The 18,170-nt window shown below is 35.3% G+C and overlaps 1 protein-coding gene across 12 annotated transcripts in view; it reads right to left on the bottom strand.

Annotated features, from left to right (window-relative positions):
• PARD3 (par-3 family cell polarity regulator) overlaps positions 1-18,170 on the bottom strand; it is a 442,545-nt gene that overhangs the window by 206,515 nt on the left and 217,860 nt on the right. For all 12 annotated transcript variants that reach the window (XM_088159644.1, XM_088159672.1, XM_088159667.1 and 9 more), the window contains 2 exons: positions 9,641-9,732; positions 6,605-6,688 (listed from right to left, as the gene is read on the bottom strand). In XM_088159644.1, the coding sequence (XP_088015770.1) occupies positions 6,605-6,688; positions 9,641-9,732 (176 nt within the window). The remainder of the gene's footprint in view (positions 1-6,604; positions 6,689-9,640; positions 9,733-18,170) is intronic.

The raw sequence follows: 18,170 nt of genomic DNA, 5'->3' as shown, positions 1-18,170 counted from the left end.
GGTTAAATATTAAAAATATCAAAATATCAAAACAATATCTACACAAAGTACAACAATCTAAGTTAATACAATGACAATAAATGATACTAAATAATGTGGTTATTTCATCCCAATGTTCCCATGTACTTATGATTACAAAATAATTGCTCTATCAATAGTTTTGACAGCATTTTTCTTGAAATCTTGCTTTCTACTATCTCACATTCTGAATTTATATCAAATTATTAATGCAAGATGCACCTTTATGCATGGTTTGATATTTTTTAAATTTATTCTACTTAGGCTCTCAAATCGGTAAAAATATTACTAATCCTAACCAATAGTAGAATAATGTAACAGATAAACAAACTACCAGTCAAAATTGTAAATAATCTCATTAAACAAAGGCTACAAGTTCTGCTAATGCAAGACTGCTCATCTCTAACATGGCATATGGTGCTCGTGAGGATTTTGCTTCTTAACAAATGTTAGAGCTAGGTTAACCAAGGCATGTAAAGCTAAAGTCACTGAGAGCAAATTCAAGGCTGGATGAACAGACTGACTCAAACCTGAAACCAGGCTTCTCACAGTGCCTTTTAATTTATTTAATGTTTTATATAAACACATGGCACAAAAGATCCCTTTAGACACAATTCCAGAACCAATTTCCCAAATGATTGGGAACTATGGAAAATGTATGTTTTTCAAAAATTAACAAAAGCCTACCAATTTCCTACACTATTTCTTCAGCATATTATGGTTAGATGTAAGAATGTGACTCTAAAAAAGACTTTATGGGAATTCTTGTTTGTTGTTGCAGCAACTGCAGATAAACAGAGTAGACCTGATATTGCAAATATGCAGTAACCTAAAAACAAATTGGATTTTTTTTCCCTGCCATATGCCACCATCATTAATCCTGGAGAGTGGAGCTCTACTGCAGCTTCAATATTTTGTTTCCTACATTAGGAAGACATAAATTTTGAAAGCATCTAAACTCATCTGGTATAAAGTACCAAAGTCAGTATATACATTTTTTTTAAACATAACCGTGTAGCATACAAATGTATGGGTATATTTGAATTTCCTTAATTTTGTCCAGTTAAAGTAAGTCAACATAGTTTCTAATATAAATTCTTCCATTACAAATCTTTTAAACTCCAACTCTTTCACGAATGAGATTAAATATCAAATAAGCCTTCACAAAACACTCTGCAAGTCTACAATCCTGTTGAAACAATTATTATAAACAGAAATTTGGTACCTGTGCTGTTTTAGACTAACATTAGCTGACACGGAAACAGAAGGGAAACTGCCAAAGCACAGAGCTCAATCTTTGTATTTGTTTTAAATACCTAATTGGGAATGTAAGCAGCTGAGATTATATTAGCATTTGCACCACTGTATTTCCACAAGGTTCATTACTCTAATTATACTATTAAAATAAACTCAGCTACATGTGTTAACATTTCGGTTCTCAGTATAAATTACAACCAATGATAAAACGAGAAACAAGCAGCAAATTTTTTATTGACATCTAAATTGCCTGACTTAGTTGGGGTAGTTCTCCACATGCCATCCAGATGTATGGAAATGATGATAATTTATCTTAATAAAAACTGACAGTGTAAGTAAAAATAAAAACTGACATTGAGCATCTAGAATATGATTTGGCCATCATGGCCCATTGTATGTACACATTGAAGTTATTTATCCATTTACCTGCAAGCTAACTGTAGTGTAATCAAATCAGACAGAACAGAAAATAGCCAATTTAAATGTTTACATAAAGTCACTAACATGAAAAGGCAAAAACTAGATTAAGGTACAAAAATAAGGATTGATTGAAAAGCTGATGTGCAGCGGTTTCAATGCTATGAAAGATCTCTGAAAAGTTCTACAAGAATATAAACACAGCCTAAAATTCCTAGATTCAGAGGTCAGAGTAGGCATATCAGCTTGTTTGTTTAAGTTAAATTATCAATGCTAAATTGCACATAAACTCCTTTACCCAATATTGACATCACAGCACTGCTGTGGAGGCATTTAAATTTCATGCCTGAAATCCAGAACCAATTCCCAATCTTTAGTAACCACTCCTCAGCTTTTTGGCTTGAGTAATATTTCAAATTATGCTTATAAAACTTCTTAAAGGCTGAGATCAGACAGTTTGAATTCAGATACAAGAGTGAGGGAATGGTTCATTCACTCCACAGAGAATTTTTTCCCCATACATATGTTTTTAAAAGCCATGGCTACCTTTGAGACTTAAAAGGCTGGAAAAGCAGGAGAAGAATAAATGGAGAGGCAGACAGCACGGACCTCCTACTTGATCAAAGAGAATATGATCATTAGAGAGGCACCTTGAAGGCAATATTATGGACTCTCAGTATAGACAATGGACATTAGATATTACTTTAGTTTTCTTTGTACCTTGAGTTTAAGACTAAAATTTTTACAGTGACACCTGAGGTGAATTTATAAACTCTAGAAAATGAAGGCTACTTCCAATAAAATAAAAAAAATATAGACTATTAAAAAAATTCAAATTTCTAGATTTCTAGTAAGGGTAATTAGGGTTGTATATGTTTAAATGTCCACCTTCATTTGAGGTTTTTCTTTTTTTTCAACAAAACCTGGTACATTTGTCATCTAAACTGACAAAAATTCTCTTTTCTTACTTTCTTTTGAGACTTCCTAATATTTTAAGACATTTAGGATATATAACAAAAAAACACTTTTAGCTGCAGGTTTTAGATGTACGGTTAATCACGGATTTTGTGGCATACTTCAACAGGAAGAAAAGCTGGCAGAACTGTGCATATCTGTCTGTATGAAAGTAACATGTCTGATACTTATTAGTGGATGTTTGTTGTGGGGTTTTCAGATGAATATCCAAATCCTTTCCAGTTCTGCTTTACTAAGTAGACTTCAGAGTAGTTTTGGGACTATGGGACTCTAACTTCCATATCACTATTCACAGGTATTTCTGATGTTATCTCATATATTCCTTGGGTCAATTGAATCTCTTTCCAAAGACAGACAGAGCAGGATTTCAGAAGAGCAGCTTGGGTATACAGCTTGAGAAGATTTCAAAAGTAGAAGAGGCCATATAATGGTAAATTATGCTATAATTACTGTTGAGCTTGCAGAGAACTTGGTGCATCATCACTTAAACATCAAAATAACATCCCACATCATACAGGCTGCCCAAATGAGATTCTTAAGGGACTGACTGCTCCTGTCACTGAGCACCTAATAAGAAGGAAGGATTGGTGGTAAGGCAATTTTGTACAGTTAGAATTTTCTTTCGTATTTTTCTCTCATTGATTTCTGCTTTCTTCTACTCTTATCTGAGCACATTGCTACTTACATTTTCATGCCTCCTTTTCTGCTCAGCACTGCATCTATGCCATTGCAAAACTGTGCCAGCAGGTTTGAAAACAAAACTTTTATCCTTAAAAAATGCACAACCATAAGGTGATGAATATGTATACCCTCCTTCCTTTTGATAAGGTGAACAAAATCTGTTAACAAAATCATATGATCAAATAGGCCAATAAAAGACTGACACATTTCTAGAGGCAAAACCAGGATAACAAGAAAACATAAACAGAATGAAGTTTCACCATGTCTTTACAAATCAATACTACATTTCCCAGAGAAATACAGGTTTTTTAATTTAAAAAAGTCTCTATTTTAGTGGGAACATAAATAATTTGTAGCATCTATATAGATTAGGCAGGGACCTTTACAGATTTTGTTCAAGATTAAAAGCCAGTACTCAAAAGATTCTTATTCCAAACCCTCAAAAGACCATTAAAAAGTCAAATATTTTCTCAATAGAACTAAAGAACATAGTTATGGCACATAATTGTTAGAGTTTTGGAGTGCTTCCTTAGGGGGAGTGAGTGGAATTTTTTGGTGGGAGAAGGCTTCTGCTTATTGCATGGGGGAACAAAAGGTGAACTGCATAATATATTTTTACACTTTTTCAAGTTATTCATTCAATAACCATTGCCTTTTGAGTAACATTTTCAAAAGCAAAAGAAAGGAATTACAAGAAAATTAATTGAAAACATAGCATAACTAGAATTGAACAAATTCTAGCAAGCACATACAAAACAACTATGGGACAGTGGACTAACCTATATGACACGAGATCTTTTTTTTTTGGACATTCTTCAAAGTCTTTACTCAGTCTGTGTTTGGTTTTCTATAATTAGGTATCTACTAAGGAAATCCCCTGCTCAAGTTATTGTAAGCAGGGAGTTGTAGGTTGATTGTAGCAGGGAGAATTATTTTTTGCAGCCAGAGGAGGAACAAAGAGCAGCCATGTGCTACAGTGAGAAATAAGTAGGAAGCAGAAAATCCCTGCCATGCCTCTGCTCTCCCTCTGAATATATCAAAAAGAGAAACAAGTGTGTCATATCTGCTCAAAAGAAGTGGGAAACCAGGAGAGGGAAAAAGAATTAACCCCACCAATTTCTTCAAACCTGAACCTGGGTGTGTTCCTTTCCCTGTCCACACTGGAGGCAGCTGGAGAAAAATGTGTTTATCCTACCTGAAAGCACGCATAGGCGTGGGTATGCAGACAGTAAAGCAGCAGCACAACACAAGCGCTTAGAATCAATCCCAAGCAATGAACTCTGCTTTTCCTTCATTAGAACACACAGGGCATGGCAGAAAACTTTTGGAAATATTCTAGATCCTCCCCAACACTGCTCCTCTAGACTTTCAAGACATAGGACCAAGTGTCTCCCCTCTCCAGCAGATTGTTTTTTGGAGAGTCAAAAGAACTCAGCAATTACATCAATGAAGTGAGTTCTAGTATTATGAAGAAAAAGAGGATACATTTTAATATAAAAATTATTTCCCTTGTAACAGAATTTTCTTTTCCAGTAAGTCTTGATTTGAAAAACCTATATTTAAAATTAGATTTCCTGTAGTAAAACTTTACCATATAATTTTGCATGACATTGTTAAATTTATTTTTTAAAAAATTATGTATTTTATTTTTGTGTTATGGCTTCTTTCTTTGACATGGTCTCATTATGTATGAACAGTTTGAGCTTTGCCTCAGACTTGACAACCACATTAACAGGATGGAAGCGAATTTTACTCAAGTTAAATTTCTTATTCAAAATGTCAAAATATATATTTTAACATCAGTTTTATTAAACAAGTACTTAGTAGGCAGTTGACATTCTTAAACCGGTCTTTTCCTTGCCCTTCACACTGTTGAAATCCCAGATAAGTGTGTGAACATTTCAAACATTTCTAACTCTACCAGATTTACTTCTGAGTGACGTTTGAAGTACTGTTCACTCCTGCCCTTTCCATCCCCACATTGAATTTACTGAATTTCAGATTATGAAGAGATGAATTCACCACTTAACAGAAGATTGTTTCTAATACTTGTAGTCCCCAGCAAAAGTAGCTTTAAAGTAAAACAAATTACATTTTCTCATAATACGTGTCAGTATGACTATGAAAGCATTGGGTTTTAAATAACAACTACAGATAAAACTCTTATACTGTATTTAAAATCCCATGAAGATATTTGGTATAGGAAGAAAAACACCTAAAATACTCTAGTATTTCTGAAAATAGCATATTAATATTTGAGAGATGCATTTGTATAACAAGTTCGTTTTGTTATTTTGTTAGTTTTCAATTATAAAACTGAAATTGCTACCAGGACAACAGACATGAGAATATAACACCCCTTTTCATGTGCAAAGATTACTTTTAAGATATATATAATTGTTCCCCTTTTCCTTAAAGAGAGAAGGAACAGTGTGTATTTAGAATATGCAACACCAAAATAAAATTTGCATATGTTGCTGAAAAGTTGTCACTTTTCAAGGTACTTAAAAGTTTGAAATCCACCACTAATTAACACAAAAGTTTAACTTTTTTCTGAGATAATCTTCATGACTCTAAATACTAAAACTCTACATTAGCAAAGTAAGCACTAGACATTATGTATTCTGCTTATTAATAACATCCCCCATATCATATTTTTCAATGGAAACTACTTTTTCTTTACAATTTTTTTTCAGTGAACAATCAACTTCAGGAGTTTCAGCCTATAAAACAAATTCACTTTTCCCCAAACCAGAATGTTTCAACTGGTTTTGCTACTTCATTTTAACCCCAACAGATGGAACAACATTAAATTTTGAAAGTGTGGCGATTGTTTTCTCCCCTATTCTTAACTAGCAAAAGCGTAGGACGCCTCTGGGTTAGATTCCTGCTGTTATTTGGAAACTTGTGGCTTTAAACATTCAGCAGGGAAATGTTGCACAAATATCCACCATGAATTAGGGCAGAAGTTTATAAATTTTAGGAGCCCAAAGGGAAATGTCTTTATCCTTCAATTTCCCCCGAGATTACAACACCCAATTCTAACTCCTTCTGAGCAGAGCCTTTGAACTATAGAGACCATTCCAAGCACAGAGTCAGTAAAGTTGCATTTCTTCCTTTCTTAACCAGTGAGACTGCCTCTTGAGAAACACACAATATTCTACAGAGGGCAAAGGCACACGATGCAAAAACTTAACACAAGCAAGATAAAGCAGAGCAAATTACAATGCAAGTAAAATCCTACACGATACGTTACCTTCCGCCCCGGGCACTGAAAGGCACTACATGGATTCCCAGAGGCCCGCCGTCATTGGAGACTTCTACGAGCTTTACCATATCACTGTGAGACAATGATGAATGAGGGAATATGAACATGTACCGTGGAGGAACCAAAAAACCCCACACAAACACACACACAAAAACAAAACCATTCCAGAAACCAAGCCATGGTGATGAAAGCATTGTTGAATACTACGTACCTGAAGATTAATCTGATGGCATGAAAGGAGATCAATCATCAAAAATAGTTTGATTAATAGAACCAAGAGAAATCAAAGATTTTTTTTTAATTTAGCTGAATACATAAAAATAGGTCTCATCATCATCACTGTATGCATATTGCTTTATTTCTTTCTTTTTCTAAAGTTAAACTGATCATTGAGCAGAAATACTTTAAATGCCACACAGAAGTTTTCCTCACAAACCCAAAAGCTCATCTTAGTGCTAGCATGCTTTACTTTTTTATCTTAGAGCCAATGCTAAATTTTAACATTAGCTTTCTCATAACGACCTCATAATTAAATGAGAATTATTAAATTTTTAATTGGCTAAATCCTTCCAGTTATAAATCATAATAATCTGTTTTATTGTAATTCCATTTCTTTTACTGGAAGGTTCCTGCATCTCCTTACTAAGCAAAGTTTCCAAAGTAAGGTTTAACTGTAACATTCAAAACCAACCAGACGTCCCCTGAAGCAACCATGCATCTAGTTTTCAATTATAATTTTTGCTGTAGTGAGGAAAAAAGCAGAAGAAGAAAATACAGGTTTAGAATGAGACATGCAAAAATTGTAGAAAGAGATTTAGACCAAATCTATTAATGCATTTGAAACATGCCCACATCTGGAAAGGTGGAATATAGCCCATGAACCATAGAGAGTTATAAATACACAAATGAGAAAATAATACATGAAGGCTGAACCTCCCAGTAAAACTGGAAGTGAGAGATCTGAACAGAAGCCACAATCTAAATTTGTGGCTTATGCCTCTCTCTAGTGTTACATACTTTTTCCATATTTCCTGGCACTAAATATATATACACAGATCATTGAAAAGCTTGTTCCTCATAAGAACACAAATAAAATTTAATCTTGAAATGGAGCAAAGAGCAAGACAAATGCCCTGTGATAGCAGTAAAATATTTTTTACTTCCTTCAATAAGCTCTTGATCATATGGTGGCCCATCATGAAAGTTTGCAGCTCTTAATCTGTAATTTGAGAATAACCAGACCACATAGGGTTGGGAAGTCAACACAAATCCTGGGTTACAGTTTGTTTCACCTGCATTAAATTCTTTAAATATATATTTTAAGGCAGCCTTTACATTCGCTGTATGCCTTAATTGGTGTCTGAATTTTTACCCTGATTTTTAAACAACATGAATGGAAGGTCTCTATCCTTATCACTGTTAGCTCAGGAAATTAGTGCAACAACAGGAGAGCCAAGAGACTTCAGCCATAAACGTGCTATTGTTCGGACATGGACCAATGTTTTAAGACTGAGATCAATACAGCATTTCATACTGTTCCATGTGCAGTTTCTGTACAGGCTGACTTCATTTCCTTCTCACTCTATGTTAAGGCTAAGTTTTCATTAACTCGTGTGCAAAGCAGCTCACACGATTCAAGCAACTCCTCCGACCTCCAAAAAGAACTCTACAAAGATATATTGGTAGGCCTGTGGTTCTCCATGATCAGCTCTTGTCTGACTTTGCTATTAGCTTAGAAGAAAATTAAGGGCTAAGAAGGAGAACAAGTGAGAATCTGTGTGATGCACCTGGAAGTGCATAAGTGGAAACACAGATTAAATTAAAAAAAAAACACACTTCTTTTCCATATCCAGCGTTCACAATTTAGCTTGTTCTAGTGTTTGAGTCAATTATTTTTAATTTGTTTAAAATGTACACCTAGCATCTTTGCACTTTTCTTGCACTTTTTCTTTAAAAAAAATCTATCCCAAATTCAAATGTTAAATTCTGTAAAACAGAAAACAAGAGGAAATGATTACTTCCTAAGAGACATTCTTTCAATCTGGCTTCCTGATTTTCTCAGAAGTTTGGGCCAACTGCTTCAAACAAACATGCAAAGAAGTATGAGATCAAAACAAAACATAAATGAGGTAGCATATGATGAGAAGTCAATAAGTTACTTAAAAGCAACACCAGGAAGCATTGCATTTGACAGAAGTTCTGGAAATTCTATTTAGGAAACAGCATTTGGAATTTACAATGTAACAGATTTTGTAAATGGAACCGAGTAAAATGCACGTTCTACTGCCTAATAGATGTCACCATGATCTTTATATAACATTTAAACTCTCTATCCCTAATTCATAATTTAATTCAAAAATAACAGGAGCAGAAGATTTAATTTTATTTAAAATTTAAGTTAATTAATTTAAAAGATTTAATTTAAGTCTAGAAGAGATATTTTCTCATCAATTCCATAACAAGGTATGGATCAGTTCTTTTCAATGAAATGCAAAAGGTCAAGTTTGCTCTATCTTTTGATGACATTAAATATCGTTCAGTGATTATATTTTTAAATTAGGTGGAGCTAACAAAACATCAGTTTTGATTCATTCACAAAGTATGAGGTTTTTGACCATATAACCCTGACATATCTTCCTAGGGACTGTGAACTAGTGATAGGAATTAAGATTTTTGCCTTTGAAATTCTTGCCTGTTGATCTATTTGTACTAGCACTGACCCTATTCCTTCTGTCAAGTTTTCAAAGTTCCATCAAATAAGCATCTTCTTTGAGACAGAAAATCTACTATAGCATCAGCACTTACAAATGTCAAGTTTCTGATGCTCATCTTTAACACAAGCTTTTTAAACTGTTTAAAATCTGTTTTAAAAAGGTCCATTGTTTAAAACCAAAATGACACATGACCTAAAAAAGATTGCCCCACTTTCTTAAGAGCAGTATCACTCATATTACTCTGAGTACATCATTAGTCTGTGCTCAATCTTAAGACTTGCTAAAACAGTATGTTCTGCCAGTAACTTACTCCAGGGAAAAATTGGTAGCATTCTCCAAGCCAGTGTCTGCATGTCCAACAGGCTCAACTCTGCTGTTGTCCTCCTCTGTTCGATCTTCATCCTAGATATTACAAAAACCAAAAATTATTTAAACCTATTTAATTTAAATTTATTTAATTAATTAATTAAATAAATAATAAATTAATAAATTTAATTTTATTTAAATTTTATTTAAATTATTTAAACTCATTTTAGTAATGACATTTTACCATTCTCAGATTATTGGGGTTACCACATGTGCAGAGGAAATACTGTGCTTCCACAACTACAAAAATCTTTCCTCTTCTGTCTGAAACGGTTCTAAATTGGTTTTTGTCACTTTATGCATTTTTGAAATTATATTTATAGTTTGGCCAGTGTTATATCATAATTTTACTACAGTTATAAAAGCCGTGCCACAGTCAGCATTTTTTTAAAAGGTTGACAAGCAAAAGCACAAAATCAGCTGATGGTCAGCAGTGTTTGGGGAAACTCCTCCCAGGCTCTCCCTGGGCAGGTTACTGGGGGCTTGACTGAACACATAAGGCAGATCACTGAGGCTCATTTGCAAATACTTAAAAACAGTATAATAAAATGCAGCTTCTGTAATTCCACGAAGTACCAAGAGCTTTTTAAACATTTTATCACGACCTTTATTAATAGCTTGCCAGAGAAGGCTGACATCAAAGAGCTACGTGAGGCTCTAATGCTAACCAATTGATTTTATTTTTAATTTCACTTTCCAAAAAGTACATACATTATTCACCAAACGTATAAGTAATGTCAAAGTTGTGAATGCTGTACTTCCAAATTTAGATCAGGGTAATTCAAGGACTTCCAGTAAGATCTAAAGCCATTCTTATGTGTATGTTAATTACTGGAAGCTTATACTTTTAAATACCCATGTAATCAAACAGAAAATATTACAGAGTGTGAACAGTAGGTTTCAAACACAGACAGACTTTAGAGCCAGAGTTATCAGGTCAGTGAAATAATACATGATAGATTATGAGCTAAGCACACAGAGTCAGACAAGTTATTAAAGTATTGAAGAGATGTTAAAGGCAAGCAGAGACAGTTGGTAATGTCCAATTGAGATTTCCACAGGGAATCTGCAAAAGCAAGAGGCTGGATGCATCAGGCTTCCATGGGCTATGGATAAGCCTTGTGCATCCAGGAAAGCAGCATGCTGTGTGAGGCCAAGCTACTTGGAAGATTGATGATCCTGTGACTCAAGAGCATTAGTATGCACCTCCTCCTCATCTCTCTCTGTTAAGCACAAGGTAAGTAATACACTTCAAAGGTTAACCACCATCCTGAACCTGCCTAGAACTGCATATTTACTGATTTCAGTTGAAGTTCTATATGTACCACTGCATAAAATTTAAAGTTAAATAAATATTCAAATCTCCATGCCATGTCTACAGTCACATGCAAAAAGGTTTATAAAGGAAAATCAGATCATTTGGAGTTGGTTCATGCTGAGAAGAAGTATTGCACACCTTGTTTCTTACAGCATCTTGCAAATCACTGTCGCCATGGGTTTCCTGGTTTGAAGTTAGGGACACTTGTGGTTGTAGAAAACTGTGTACTTTATTGCACTGAAGCTATTACTTGCCTAAAGGGAACTCTTTTCATCAGAGTTGCTAACGAAACCCAATTTTGAATCTCACTTATGACAAAAGGTCATCACAGATGAACATGATTTTGTTAATACTATGGTTTTTAACAATTTTCCATGCATGGTTTTCCTAAGCAAACATGCTGGTGTGTATATATATATATATATATATATATATACACACATGGAAGGAGATTGAAATAACATCCTATCTATTTGTAGATATGCCTCTGCCAAAAAATAAATGTCTGGCTTTACGCTGTGTCATTTTAATAGACATCTATTACGTGCAACGTAAGCATCATTCATTTATTAACACTCGGGTCCTACACTTCATCACTTTTTATCCCCAAAAGCCTTTCTCTTGACTACTTGAAGTCTGTAAATAAAGCTCTCTTTGCCCCACTCAGTGTTTGCAGCAGTCCTTTGGGCTTATTCTTGATGGATCTGCCTTCAGTGCCTGCCTGGGACACAACCCCCTGTGCAATGCTTGAGCTAAATCCTTGTACAATCCCTTCTTTCCACCCTTCCCAGCCCTGAGAGTATCTTTGCTCTTGCTCCCATCAGACCTAGGCCTCTCCACCATTCTGTTTCCTTTCTTTCTGTCCCACTTGGTGGTCCAGACGTTTTTCCTGCCAAGGAGAGAAGCATCCCTCTACCTGACCACGAGTGCAGCCAGGTGAAAGGGAAAAGCCAACTTAGCTGCCTCCTGCCTCTGTGCACCTTTCAATATTGGGGTATAACAAATCAGAAACTGCAAATCAAAAGCTACGTAAAACAGATGCTATCTGGCACCATCACATCTACATTTTGTGCCTTTTGTTTCGAGAATCATAAACACAGCAAGTTTTGGAACCACACTGACTGTCAGTTATCCAAGCAATTAAGAAACAGCAGCTCCCACACGCCTCTGTCTGGCTTTTCCTGGACAGCAGACAGATCTGTATCAGAAACTTGCATGTGCCCATAAATAGGTGCTTAGAGGAGCAATCATAATCCTAATGAAACACTACTGCCGTGATCAACAGATGTATGATGTACCCTTTTAAAAATCTTTAATATTACAGTAATCAGACACTCTTTTCTTCTCAAAATAACACAGATTTTGATTTACATTGAAGTGAACGGAGAGAAAAATTGGACACCTGCAGAGGGATTTGACTTAAAATTCTGATTTACTATGAAAAGTAACTAACTAGCTGTGAAAATCCGTGCATCAAGCAATTATTTCTTTATTTGGAAAGCAGTTTTCTTCTGAAAGGCAAATTCAACCTGGATGAGGTAAACAAGGAAAAGGACATTTAACAGGGCAAGAAAGTTTCTGTGAACCCACATGGATATTACTGAAGATATTTCCCAGAAATAAGTGACTTGAGCAAGCTCCCAAAGTGTAAGGTTTCTTTTCTCTACATAAAACCACTGATATCTGCTATATTAGAAGATATAGTTTTTAATGTACAGCTCCTGAAGCCAGAATGTTTTTTTCCAAAATTGAAATGAGTAATTAAAAGATCCTTTCATCTTTCCAGCACAGGGGAAAATTTAAAGCATCTCTTCCAACATACTTCTCCATATCTTGATGTGCTCAATGTAAAATTTCCCACTGTTTGAAAAATAAAAATATATAATTATTCTTCTAAGTTCTCTAATAAAATTAATGACTCAAAAACTGAAAAATTATCTTAACTGCTCAAAATAGACTATTAGAGCTAAAAGTTCTACCTGTAAAGAGGTCCCTTTCACAGTTCACCTGCATGGTGTTAATGAAATACATATGAAAAGTTGCAAATTGGGTTTTTATTTTTGAAGACAATCTCTCTGCCAGCACTTCGGACTACAAAATCTGCAGTTACGGAATGTCAGCAGTATTCTTGCCAACAGAACTTTATCCAATATATATGAACCCAAACAGCTATTTTTATTACATTTTCTCAGAAAATTTCTGAATGAAGTCTGCCTAGATTTTTTCAAAGTTCAAAATCAGCCATGCTTTCCCTGTCTTATTGGAAATTTTAATGTCCAGTATCAAAATATCAGCCCCTGCCTCCAATTAATCCACAACTTCATCTTCAAAGAAGCACTTTCCCACTCATCTCTGCTGTTCAATGCACTTCTCATGAACTCCCCAAAACAGAAGCAGAACTTCACATTCTCTTCTCTTTTTTCTAAAGAAATTTAATTTTCTAAAGAAAATTCAATAGCATCCTGGAGTCTGAATAGTAAATTCCTACATGTTTAACTTGTGCAGCCTTTGTTTCTAGGTGCCTGCTCTGAGAAAGAAAGGATCACAATCTGCTTCAGGCAGACACAATGGGAACTGGGCTCAGAATGCCTGGAAGGGTTATGTATAAATCTGTTTTCTCTGAACACTTAACCCCATCTCTCAAATTCAACAGCAACATCTCCATTCTACCAATAACTAGAAAAAAAATGGAAGCAAAGGTGTTTGGCTTGGGTGGTTTGGTTGGGTTTTTTCCACTTCAGGAGGGTATAATAACTAATTCATTATTGTGCAGAAAGTGATATTTTAGTGATAATGCCTGTATAAAGGAGAGCAAACTCTGCTTTCAAAATTAAGTGAGCACTCCTTGGCAAGGTCTGCTCCACCTATAATGTAAATTGCAACTGTCTTGTGCATTGAATCATTTCAGCTGGAAGAGTCCTCTAAGATCATCAAGTCCAACCATTAACCAACCCAGCACTGCCAGTCTGCAGGATATGTGCTCCAAGATGAAAGAACTGATTGTGGAAAGAGATTTGGATACACTGAAATGCATCTGCACAAGGGCAGCATAGAGAGCTCTGTCTAGGCCTCCTTTACAGTTTTTTGTGCATTTTCCCAACTCCTTAAGAAACTGGCAAGATGAGCTATAATGATTAGGAAAGCATTGATATGTCACTATTGCTGTAGTAATCATCTTTACAAAATAACATTTGTAAGTAATTTTTCCTCGGAATTATTGCTTTTATCACACTCATCCAAAGGAAATACCATGTCAATACTTTTGCATATTTTAATGTGATGAAAGGACAACTTGCATGGACATAAAGCTATTTACCTGCTGAGCTGGCAGTATGCAAGAAGTCACTTTTCTGAAAGTCTTGCAATGCCCAGACTTCAATGAGATGAAAAGCAAAGAGAGAAGTTTTTATGTTGGCATTTTGAAATTTCTCCTATTTCCCCCTTCAGGAATGTGACTGATTTAAACTTCAGATATTATTGAGCTGATATAATACTGATAAGCTGTGATCATGTTATTTCTGTATCTTGTGTTAATACCATATATGAGTATGGTATTCAGTCAGCTCAGTCTCTCAGTAGTGGTTGTGTGACCTGAGAACTGGCTGGAGACAGCATTACCTCAGTGAGCATCACAGTGAGATTCACTTTCCCAAGGAGCACCAGACACTGATTTGTTCATTTTCTATTTAATCTATTTTAATTTTTTTTTTTTTTAATTTTAGCATAGTGAGTATAAGTCCTGTAAATACCAAACTGAAAGGATCCAACTCACAACAGGTGCTTTAAATTTTACTGCAGAAAAGTAATGACAAGTAATGACAGTAATGACAAGCTCCTGACAATATTTTTTTTCCTCAGCCAAGACAAAAATAAAATGAAGCTTTTGCTATTGAAATATGCCCTTCCCTTCATATTTCCCCTTTTAGTCTCTTGCACTTCTCTGTAGTGATTTTAGAAGAAGAGACATATTCGCTATTAGTCTCCTGGCAGCTGTGCTTCATAAATGTTTGTTTGGTTCTTGCAACATAAAGTAGGTTCTCTCTCTCTGTATGATCACACTTGATGGGAAACAGCTCCTAAGGGACCTATTTTCCTGTGTCTTAACTAGCACAAATACACCAGCATCAGGCTTTTGTGCTAATGTTCTCACTTTTTGATTAACTGGCCAGATCTCCAGAGAATGGCAATTTTCAATCAAATCTGAAGAGCAGTTACAAAGACAACATGGGGAAAACCCAAAAAATATTGAATACAAAAAATAGGCTATGTTCCCTCTTGAACATACATATATATGCACAAATAATTAGGTGAGAGCTTTGTGTAATTCACAACAGCCCTGTACTTGGTGCACTGCTATTATCAGTAATCCAGGGAGAGAGAAGCCTTACATTAAATCATCCACTTAAACACAAAAAAATATGCAAAAATTATTTAATCATACAGATATACACACACAGAGATATACAAGTTAATATTCTCTTTACATCTCAATAATCCCTATGTTACTCACGTCCTTCCGCAGGATGGTCACCCTGCAATTGGTAATGACAATATTCACATAGTTTTAATATGCCTCACTACTCTAAAATGAAATTTGCCTTGCTCAGTCAAATCAGTGAATAGATATCATATAGACATAGAGGAGTGCAGAATGGAAGGGATTTCTCAGGTCTCTGATGAATATCAAATTCATTCCCTGCTATCACAGGCAATCATCTCTTATTTCCCATTTATTAAGCTGATCAAGCTGAGCCTTAAGCCTAGTTGGCTTCACAATGGCACTATTTCTGTTTTGAAGTGCCTTAAAAGGAAATGTTTTTACAGATTTAAAGAGAGATGAATCTGACTTCCTATTGTCCAAAAAGCAGAACACCAGAGAGCCAATGAATACAATTTAATGCAACCTTCCTTTGGCAAAACATATGTGACAATCCATTCAATTTTGAATAACTAGCATTTTTTCATTCATAATGACTTCTTAAAGCATGTATTAAAAACCTGGCAATACTAATAACAAGTCTTATGGTATTCCAGTTATTTTGTAGTGTGTATCAATTTAGACCTTGACTGAAGTCAGTGGTCTTTAGGGGCTCAACAACCTGTGATGCATCACTGAAATGGCACACATATGTTCTGTAATGACTTGGTGGCACACACCTCTATCACACAGCAAGCCAGGCTGGTGGCAGGAGCACAACACAAATACTGCTTGGCCATGTAGCAGAGCTTCCACTAAAAAACATTTTTACTAGATTATGCTGCAGTTAATTCTTTTTACAGTAGGCATTGCAGACAGCATCAAAAAGTACGAGAGCCTTTTAAGCGATTTAGTAGGTTAGGCAAAAAGTTTCCCTGCTAGTGAATTTGACTTGAGACATTTTCCTGCTTCTGCTTCTTCACAGTCAAGAAAATCTTGGGTATGTCCTTACAGTGGTAGCTTACCAACAAACAGCAAGAAATGCATTACAAGTCAAAAGGTTTTTTCGTTGTTGATCGAACATGCTTCTTAATTCATGCATCTGAATAGTCTCTGCCTACCAGCATAGAAAAGAATATTGAAGAAAAGGGAAAAAATTACTAGCCAAAAATTGCAAACACTCAAGCAACTTGGCAGCCCCATACAAGGAAAACGGCACCAAAAGGGATCTGACAGAAATAAAGCCCATTAATAATGTCTGAAGCACCACCGATTCTCAAGCGTCTCACAATGTGCATTGTAATCATATTTTACACACTGTATTTGCTGTTTGACTGAAAACTGCAGGGTTTGTTTTCCCCAGACTGAGGTCATCCCACTCTGGATTGTTTCAAGGACTTCTTCAGGACCACTGAGAGTCCAGGGTGGGAGGCAGAGGGAGGAGATGTGCTGCAAAGCGATAGCTACCAGAACAAATCCATGCATCTAGGCTCCTCTACAGATGGCAAGTATCAAGTGGATAACAAAAATATGTAGCTGTTCCCACCAGATTATATTTAAGAAACATTTTAAAGAAGACTCAAGTATTACTGGAACACAAAGCTATTTCTGCAGTCATTTTGCATCAGTTCTAAGTCCACATATAATGTGTCCCACTATAACACTCATAGCACATTACAAAATAATATAATTATGACAAAATAGTGCCCTAAGTTTCTGTTCACTGGGCAAATGGGTAAATTGTTGCCAAATTGAACTTTAAAAAATACCTTGATGATATATTTATTATATTAAATAGAGACTTAAAATGAAGGCAATATTGGGTCCTTTCAAATTTCCTACACTGACTTGCTATATGATAGTGGCAAAAATCACTCAAAAGTGCATTTCCTTATTAACATGTTGGGGATAATATTGCATGTTTTCAAAGGCAAATATAAGACTCTTAGATGTGATACTCTGAAAAGCAGAAATACTAAAATGGATCTCAAATGTCTCAGCAGCAGTTTAGGATTCTAAGCTACAAAATGCTTCTCGTTCAAAGATACCAGATGTGCTTCATTTCTTCCTTTTCTTAGCACCTTAACATCTGCAGTGCATAACCGATTTTTTAAACATTTTATTAGATGCCAAGCATAAGATCTATAAAACTCAAGGCATTTCATCACATAATGAATGTCAGGCAGTTCACTTACAGAGCAACCTGTAAGTAAAACCAACCACAGCTAACAAGAATAGCCAGAAAAGATTTGGCAGGACCAGACAAGTCTTCCCAGCACTTTTAGTGCTGCCTGTTGGGGAGCCCACAAAAATTAATCTTTAAAACCAAATGTAATGATAAAATCAACCAAAATCTTAGATGCAATAATAAAGCACTAACCTTTCATGTGCTACATATTTGAAATACATAAAGCATGGATTGTCACACTTTTAATTACTAAGCAAAGCATATCCAAGGAGCTTTCTGATGATCTGATCAATAACAAATTATAGATGTGTCTGTCGTATTACAAGGAGAAGTAACTCTCTCATAGACCCATGTACAACTATAACAAATTATCTCAAATTGATAGTTACCTTAAAAACGGGTTTATTTTGTGTAACTGCCTAGTTACAGTCTTTATTCCACTTTCTGTTTTTCCTCAGGATTCAAAACATATCTGTTTCACAGGTGTAAGTCTGCTCTTTGTTTGCTTTAAATAATGCTTATCTACAGAATATTTCCATGTCCAAATCTCT

Source organism: Sturnus vulgaris, chromosome 1, assembly GCF_052056855.1.
Source record: "Sturnus vulgaris isolate bStuVul1 chromosome 1, bStuVul1.hap1, whole genome shotgun sequence".
Taxonomy (NCBI): domain Eukaryota; kingdom Metazoa; phylum Chordata; class Aves; order Passeriformes; family Sturnidae; genus Sturnus; species Sturnus vulgaris.
The sequence above is the reverse complement of the archived record's forward strand: the minus strand, read 5'-3'. Positions and strand labels throughout refer to the sequence as shown.